Source organism: Nematolebias whitei, chromosome 12 (genome assembly GCF_014905685.2).
Source record: "Nematolebias whitei isolate Nwh7 chromosome 12, NemWhi1, whole genome shotgun sequence".
In the NCBI taxonomy this organism is placed as follows: domain Eukaryota; kingdom Metazoa; phylum Chordata; class Actinopteri; order Cyprinodontiformes; family Rivulidae; genus Nematolebias; species Nematolebias whitei.
The window spans coordinates 48,812,147-48,821,584 of record NC_056509.1 but is presented as its reverse complement, the minus strand read 5'-3'; the positions used below and the strand labels follow the sequence as shown (position 1 = coordinate 48,821,584).

At 42.8% G+C, this 9,438-nt stretch overlaps 1 protein-coding gene across 1 annotated transcript in view; it reads left to right on the top strand.

Moving 5' to 3' along the window:
• Positions 1 to 9,438, top strand: part of crnkl1 (crooked neck pre-mRNA splicing factor 1) — a gene marked incomplete at both ends in the record, with an annotated part of 30,937 nt that overhangs the window by 2,608 nt on the left and 18,891 nt on the right. The window contains 7 exon segments of the mRNA XM_037686032.1: positions 520 to 678; positions 900 to 1,066; positions 1,882 to 2,060; positions 2,138 to 2,308; positions 6,402 to 6,593; positions 6,679 to 6,738; positions 6,826 to 6,906. Of these exon segments, the coding sequence (XP_037541960.1) occupies positions 520 to 678; positions 900 to 1,066; positions 1,882 to 2,060; positions 2,138 to 2,308; positions 6,402 to 6,593; positions 6,679 to 6,738; positions 6,826 to 6,906 (1,009 nt within the window).

The following is a 9,438-nucleotide window of genomic DNA, read 5'->3' as shown; positions in this document are numbered from 1 at the left end:
GCTGCATCTACTAGCATATTTAGCTACATCAACTAGCATATTTAGCTCCTTCACTGACTCAGTTCTTCTGACGGTGAAGAGATGAACAACATGTTCAAAGTCTGTTGTTGTAGACACTGATTTAGTTTGGTCTGGTTGTTCTGCAGCCCTGAACACAACAGGTACCTGAACGCAGCACGGCTATTTTAGTAAACTTTATGTATGTTAAATAAATGTAACAAAACAAAAACAGAGTTTTATCTGATAAAGTGAATATAAATTACTTTCAAATAAACCGCGCTCCGTGCTCTTGCTACCATGGCTAGCCAATGCTGACTGCTACTTCCTGTCTGACAGGAAGTTGGACCAGAATCATTTAAACAGCAGAGGCCCCAGGAAGAAGGTGGATAAATTAAGAGCGTGGGAGCATCCTAGCTGCTTCTGCCATTAAAGTTCATTCTTCAGGTCCAAGTTTAAGTTCAAAGTAAACGTTTAGCTACCTTTAGCTCGTGTTTTGCCCTCACACGTCTCTGCTTTCAGGGCTCGGTCCATTTACGAGCGAGCGCTGGATGTGGACCACCGGAACATCACTCTGTGGCTGAAGTATGCCGAGATGGAGATGAAGAGCCGCCAGGTGAACCACGCTCGCAACATCTGGGACCGAGCCATCACCATCCTGCCCCGGGTCAACCAGTTCTGGTAGGGCGGACCTTTGATGGTCCAGATTGAACATATCTTTAGCTATTTAAATGTTTTTCTTCATTCTGAGTGGCTGCAGGGGTTCTCTGTTAAATAGCTGAAGGGGAGACGACCTCTGATGTGTTGGAGCCATAAAAACTCCTTTTAGGACTAAAGAACGTTTGAGCCCAGTTTAAATCAGAGAGACCTCATGGTTGTGTGATTGTACGGCACCTCTTCAGGTACAAGTACACGTACATGGAGGAGATGCTGGGGAACGTGGCGGGCTGCAGACAGGCGTTTGAACGCTGGATGGAGTGGGAGCCTGAGGAACAGGCCTGGCACTCCTACATCAACTTTGAGCTGCGCTACAAGGAGGTGGACAAAGCCCGCACCATTTACGAACGATATATCCTTCAGTTTGTGGAAGAACAAGGTTAGGCATGGGTCACTGAGCGTGAGGAGCACAAAGAGAAGGAGGGACGAAGGTCTTCTCCTGCAGGAAGGAGAACGTTAAGTCAGAACACAAGGTAGACCCTCAGAGTCTGCTGTCGCTGGAACTTCCAGCTGCAGCGTCACTGAATGCTGAGTGAGCAACCAGCCGTGCAGCCACTTCATGGAAGCTCATTTCTGCGTGCACGGCTTTAAAACTGTATTTAGGCCGTGCACGGTGTTTTGCCGTAAATATATATACATACACTAAAATATACTACTTGTACTTGTAATTCTTACTTGGCGGTTTGTAATTTATTGCGGGGCTTCAGGGTCCGGATCCCTGCGATAAACGAGGGACTACTGTACATGAGTTTCCAGCAGTTGCTGGGTTCTGCCCCGTCCAGGTGGTTCCTGAACTCTCCACAGCTCTCGAGGTCTGCTGAGGTTTGAATGTTTGATGTCAGACGTTCGAACAGAGGATCGGGAAGACGTGTTCTGGACCGGACCGTTCTGGAGGTCCAAACAGGAAGTGAACAGCAGGTTCTGTGTCTTGTTCAGTTATTGGACCGTCCGTCTGGGACCACATTGTAAATGTAAACCAGATCCTGACGGCTGTTTCAGACACGTTTGGTGTAAAAAAACCTTGGACAGACCTTCAGCTGGTCCAGTCAGAACCACAGTTTATATAAACTCTAGAACGCCGTTGGACTGGAATAAAGTTTTTAACGTCTGTAGACACAAAGTGGCTCCTGGCAGGAGCTTTCTCTGCTTTCTTTAACTTCTCTGCACTCGTCATCGTTCATCCTGAAGTGAAGAACTGGATCAAATACGCTCGCTTCGAGGAGAAGCACGGCTACATCGCCCACAGCAGGAAGGTGTACGAGCGTGCCGTGGAGTTCTTCGGAGAGGAGCACATGAACGAGAACCTCTTTGTGGCCTTCGCCAGGTTCGAGGAGACGCAGAAAGAGGCGAGTGCTGCCAGGAGCATCTTTAGATCGAAGGGAGCTCTGAAAGATCCCCTCATGACGTTTTCCTTCCTTCACAGTTTGAACGAGTTCGGGTCATTTATAAATACGCTTTGGACAGAATCCCCAAACATCAGGCGCAGGAGCTCTTTAAGAACTACACCATGTTCGAGAAGAAGTTCGGGGACCGCAGAGGTATCGAGGACGTCATCGTCAGCAAACGGAGGTTCCAGTACGAAGAAGAAGTGAAGGTAACATCCACTTCAGCCAACACTCAAATTCTCCACCTCAGTCACTTGAACAGTGATGGGTAGTACCTGAGAGTCATCCCCAACACAAACTATGAGGGTTTGTCAGCGTGACTTGGTCTCAAACTGACATGAAACCAGGTTTCTGCAGCTCTTTGAATACGTGCACATTTTCCTCCTCGTTACTCTTAAAGCTGGACGTTTGTCTCTGCTTCCATCAACCGCTTGTTATTTCTTTATTCCACTCAAAGTTGTTGGTGAAACTTTTCATTTATTGCTCCGTTACTGTACCGGTGCAGTGCATTCTGGGTAATGACGTCCAGAGGCTGCCGTGGACACTAAAAGTTTTAATGTTTGATTAGTTTAAAAATATCGAGATCATTTAAAACGCCATATCAAACGATGTATAGTCTTATACTCTGCTTAAATGTATAAATCCAGCAGTTTTTCTCCCAGTGTGCAGCCGTTCACCCCCTCCCTCACTGACAAACCCGCCCCCCCCCCCGGCTGCGTGCTCCAGCTGAACACGTTTAGATGCAGACTGGTCTTTGTTGACTCGGTGGGAACCACTTTAAATAGGCCCTTTTCACATGACGTCGGACAACTTCCTTTCTGACTCGACGCAGTGGATCAGTACTTCCGGGTCTATTCTCCCTTGGGAGACCTGTCTGGAAACTTCACGGAATTTCATACATCAACCTTTATTTACAGAGGTTATATTACAAGATATAGCACAAGGTAAGGTTAATAAAAACAGTATTTATGTGTTTGTCAGCTGTGGTAATGTTATCCATCATTGCAGCAACTTTAGCCACAGTAGCTAAAATACACAACACGGGCTGTCAGTGCTCTAACGTTTAAAGGTCTACTAGCTATATTAACGTTAATAAAAACAGTATTTAAGTCAGAGTCAGAGTTTCTTTATTGTCATTCGCACCTCATGTGGTACATGTGGTGGAGCGAAACTATGTACACAAGGTCCCAGTTACATCCAACAATAAAATGTATAAGAAAACCAGTAATAACATCTAAGATATGAACTAAGAAAAACATCAACTAAATATACACTAAGCACTCATAACATAAAACATTGAACATCAGCACAAACATGAACATGAGTCTGTGAGCAGATGTGCACGCATGAACACATCAACATTGAAACAGATCAGCAGCAACATGAAACAGATCAGCAGCAACATTGAAACAGATCAGCAGCAACATGAAACAGATCAGCAGCAACATTGAAACAGATCCGTTTGAATCAGATTTAAGTGTTAGCTGTGGTGACATTATCCATCATTATCAATTTACCATTCTGTAACTGTGTAAGGAAACAGCCTCTGATTGTAAAGTAAGCTAGCTAGCAGCTAACAGGTAGCATGTCACACAGAGACATGTAGGAGGAGATGTATGAAGGCAGCAGACCAGGAAGTGATTTAAAGATGAAAATGTACCAGTGAGAGAGTCTGTGTGAAGTTAATGGTGACCAGTTAACCAGTGAATACTGGGTGCAGTGGTGGGTACGGTAGTTGCAGCCAGTTATGAATCTTAGTGCACCATGATAGACAGCATCCAACATCTGCAGCGTCCAACATCTGCAGCATCCAACATCTGCAGTGTCCAACATCTGCAGCATCCAACATCTGCAGCATCCAACATCTGCAGCATCCAACATCTGCAGGGTTCTTGTAGGAGCGTTCATGTAAATAATATCACCGTAATCAATGGAGGGAAGGAAAGTCACAGATACAAGGTGTTCCTCAGGGTTCAGGGTTAGACAGGATCTGTTTCTGAAAAAGAAACCCAGTTTAACTTTCAGTTTCTTTACCAAGTTTTCCACATGGAGCTTAAAAGAGAGATGTGAGTCGACCAAGATACTCAAATATTTATAGGAATCAACAAACTCAATGGGGACACCATTTGAGGATAAAATCGGAGGAAGAACTGCTGGGACCAACTTCCTGTTTGAACAAAGCATCCCTTTGGTTTTATCTGCATTTAGGACAAGTTTGAGTTGGAACAAATCTGTCTGGATGAGGTCAGAGGTGGATTGTAAAAGTTGCAATGTGGAAAACCCAGTATGAAATGAAATGAAACTGTTTCTAGTTAAAATCATAACGGACGACAAAATAAGTGTTAATTGTGCAAAATTACCAAACAATTTATTATAAACTATGTCAAATGTAAAATAAGCTGTAATCAAGTACTTTTACAGCCATTTATACTGTTTATTAATGACATCATCTCAAGTCAGCAGCAGCACCATCATCATCATCATCATCACAACAACACAAAGTGAGAGCTGTAAATTTAATCTGCACAAACATTTTCAATTAAATTTAAATTAAACTTTGGTACGAACAGTGTTAAATAAGACATGTCATATTTTTATTGAACATTAATCTTCATTCTAACAGTGACGTTGTAATTTCAGAGACTGAGGAAGAAACAGAAATGAGGCGAGTGAGATGAGGGACAGATGAAAATGTGTCCTCAGAGGACGGGGACATGTCAGGATCTGATGATCCAGGATCAACAGGACCAGGAGGATGGATCAACAGGACCAGGAGGATGGATCAACAGGACCAGGAGGATGGATCAACAGGACCAGGAGGATGAATCAACAGGACCAGGAGGATGGATCAACAGGACCAGGAGGATGGATCAACAGGCAGTCAGGGAACAGAGATGAACAACCTGAGGAACAATTAGATCAAAAAAATCCATAAGCAGGACAGAAGAAACTCACAGACAAGAAAATTTATTATAAGATAATTAGTCGTGCAAAGAAAAGTGTTGATGAAAATAAATTGACATATTTTTACAAAAGATCAGATGAAGACAACTGGCATGAAGAAGAACTTCCAGCTCCATCTCAATGTACCTGTGATAGTTTAATAAGTGTTTTGTTACTGTCCTACAGTTTATTGATGCTGATATATTCTTGTAATAATTCTTATTTCTTGTTCTGTCTTGAAAGAGTCTCATCTCAACTTGACCCATGATTACCAAACACTAAACTAATAATATAAAACTAATGTCAATGAACAGTCCTGCAGTAAATACCAACTTTGTGAAGGTTATGGTGTTAAAGTGATTTTATTCAAACATCTTGATTCAGCTGTTATTGATTAATAGAAGACAGAAAATGAGATCTTGTACCTTTGTGATACTTTGAATGCAACATTCAGTTCATGAAGTCATTCTCCTCTGGTTCACCTGGAAAACATGAAAACATTGACTCATCTCCACAATCACGTTTTTCTTTAATGATAATGTCACAATTTATGCTGCAGTCTTTGACAAATGATCTATAACTTTAACTAAATTAACCACGTCTATCTCTCAGAAAAAAGGCTAAATATTTTTTAGTTGAGTTCAGTAACTGGAGTTACCATAAAATTAACAAAATTATCAACTAACCCTAACCCAAGCTGTAATGGATATTTTAAAACGCTGAATTATAATTATAAATAAAGCTGTTTAAACCGTCATGATGTCAGAGCAGCTGCAGTAAAAATACAACTATGTTTCATTAACTAAAACTGGTGACATGAAGTATTAATGTTGATCAACTGCTACAGAGCAGTCAGAGAAACAGTCACATAACTTCACTGTGGAGGAAGAAGTATTTTCATCAACTTACCGGAGAAAACACGTCTGAAACACGGACACTGAACTGGGTTCAGCGCAGCTGTCTGCAGCCGTATGCAGCTGTGTGCAGCTGTTAGCAGATGTGTGCAGCTGTGTGCAGCTGTGTGCAGCCGTGTGCAGCTGTTTGCAGCTGTGTGCAGCCGTATGCAGCCGTTTGCAGCTGTTTGCAGCTGTGTGCAGCCGTATGCAGCTGTTTGCAGCTGTTTGCAGCTGTGTGCAGCTGTTTGCAGCTGTGAGCAGCTGTGAGCAGCTGTTTGCTGCTGCATGAGCCACGTGACTTCCACATCTCATTCGTTGTACAGAAGTCTATGGGAGTGCTGCAACTCTCTGTACGACTCTGGGTCAAACGTTTGAGTCCTTCAAGCTTCAACGTGCAGCTGGCGGGTGATATGCATTCCTTCAGTTTAAAGGAACAAACATGAGTGTTTCTGTTTGGCTCCAGGCCAACCCACACAACTACGACGCCTGGTTCGATTACCTGCGGCTAGTGGAGAGCGACGCTAACGCCGACTCGGTCAGGGAGGTTTACGAACGAGCCATCTCCAACATCCCCCCCATCCAGGAGAAGAGACACTGGAGACGCTACATCTACCTGTGGATCAACTACGCCCTGTACGAGGAGCTGGAGACCAAGGTGGGTCTTTGTTGAACCTCCCCACGATCACTGGGGACTATCTGTCCGTTCCAGATGAATAAAATCCAGAAAGTTTCTCTAACAGGACCCAGAGAGGACGAGGCAAGTTTACCAGGCGTGTCTGGAGCTCATCCCTCACAAGAAGGTACTGTTCAAAGACCCGGTACAGGTACCATCTCTGCTGTGTCACTGTTCACCTGCTCATGATCGTTGGTTCTGCTCTCTGTTCAAGTTCACCTTCGCTAAGATCTGGCTGCTCTTCGCCCAGTTCGAGGTCCGACAGAAGAACCTGCAGAATGCCAGAAAGGTCATGGTGAGCTTCCACACACGCTGCAGCTGCTGCTGCACGAGTTCGTTTGAGTGTTCTGGAGAGGGAACTGACTGGAAGAGCTCCACTCTGAAAACTGAAGCAGGGATTAAAGTTCTGCGTCGCCCCGACAGATTTCTGTCTTCTGTCAAAATGAGGAAGGGGAGAAAAGGTTTCTTGTTGTGGTTAAAACCGTCCACTCTGACGATGCAGGGATTAAACTAACGCTGCTTCAACCAATAAACACAACCAGACACACACTTTGAGCCAATCGGAGCAGAGCAGGGCGGAGCCTGCTGTCTGCTTCACTGTGTGCCTGAGCAGCAGAGAGAGACTGCAGGTGAACGCTCACCTGCTGCAAGTGACCAATTCACTGCAATCGGGGGAGACACCAAAACTGAAACACCATCACCCCCTCCTCACGCACCGCACCCCGATCCTCCTGGACTTTTGTTTAAGTCCTAAACTTATTAAACAAAATGTGTTGGGAGCATCACAGTCATACAGACGTGTGCAACCTTTGGGCGTGACCGAACTTGGGGTCAGAGACACAGAGAGAGAGACTCCACCCACAGCAGTTTGGGTTCAGACCAGGTTATTCTACTGAAATGACAAACTGCTGTTTAACTGAACATTTAAAGAAGTCCCTGGATAAGAGTAATGTGATGGGTGCTGTATTTATCGACCTTCAAATGTCATTCAGTATGATAAATGGACTGTACTTATACAGCTCCTTTCTATCTCATCAAGATACTCAAAGCTCTTTACAACAATCTGTGCCTCATGTATCCTTTCATACAGCTCTATACTAGATCTCTACAAAGATGGAACAAATCATTCTAAAGAGACTAATCAGAACTTTATCACATTCAGACAATGATGGGACACACATCAGAGGCATTGACGGTTTCAGTGTCTTGCCCAGAGACACTTCGACATGTGACTGCTGGTGGATTCAAACCCACACCTCTTCCCACTGAGGTGCCTTGATACAGCACTCTGGGAACAGCCTATTGGTTCAGCAATTTCTTTCTGTGTCTTACCCTCTTGCTTGAGGGTGTCAATGATGGCCTTCTGGACAGCAGTCAGGTCGGCAGTCTTACCCATGATTGTGGTTTTGAGTAATGAACAAGGCTGGGAGTTTTTAAAAGCCTCAGGAATCTTTTGCAGGTGTTTAGAGTTACGTCGTTGATTCAGATGGTTAGGTTAATAGTTGTTTAGAGAACCTTTTCATGATATGCTCATTTTTTGGGACAGGCATTTTGGGTTTTCATGAGCTGTATGCCATAATCATCAGTATTAAAACAATTAAAGACCTGAAATATTTCAGTTGGTGTGCAATGAATCTGAAATATAAGAAAGTTTCATTTTTATCATTACATTATGGAAAATAATGACCTTTATCACAATATGCTCATTTTTTGAGAAGGACCTGTAGGTCTGAACATTTCAAAAATAGTCTCCATGTGTTTCTCAATAAGAAAACTTGATTTAAAAGAAAAATTTAATGTTCATTTACAAAATGAAAACATTCTCTCTGCTGCAGAATTTAAATACCTGGCCTTGGTGCTAATCCTCAACTTAAATCTGATAAACATTTAAAAACAATACAAAGTAATATTAATTGTTTCAAACTAATTATAAACTATATATCAAGTCAGGCGGTCCTGCTTTAGATGCATTCTATGATTTTTGTCACATGTCATATTGCATGACCGCATGGGCTCAGGCCTCTCCACCTGCAACCAAACACATGGACTCTTTATACAATCAGGCTGTACAAATGATGGATACAAAGCCATTCTGCTATAATCACTGTAAGATTATTAAAAAATATAATCTAATGAGCTTTGATAGTTTTATTAGTTTCTGTTTTCTCAAACTGTTTCATAAACGCATCAATCGTGCAGCACCTGAGCCGTGACTTACATTTGATGAGACACAGAACAGAGTCACTAGATGTTCCACCAGTCATGACTGTAAAGAACATGTTGCAGGACAACAATTGAACAGAAGGACAACGTTTACCGTACCATACCACTTTATTTATAAAGCACTTAAAACAGCTACAAGGCCAACCAAAGTGCTGTACAGACAGAACAACAGGTAACACACGAAGCAAAATACAAAATCAGAGAGTCAGAGTTTCTTTATTGTCATTCGCACCTCATGTGGTACATGTGGTGGAGTGAAATTATGTTCACAGGGTCCCAGTTACATCCAACAATAAAATGTATAAGAAAAACAGTAATAACATCTAAGATATGAACTAAGAAAAACATCAACTAAATATACACTAAGCACTCATAACATAAAACATTGAACATCAGCACAAACATGAACATGAGTCTGTGAGCAGATGTGCACGCATGAACACATCAACATTGAAACAGATCAGCAGCAACATGAAACAGATCAGCAGCAACATGAAACAGATCAGCAGCAACATGATGTGGTTTTTCACAGTGATTATTCTAGTTAGAGATTCATGAGTCTAACAGCCTCAGGGTAGAAGCTGTTCCTCAGTCTAGTGGTTCT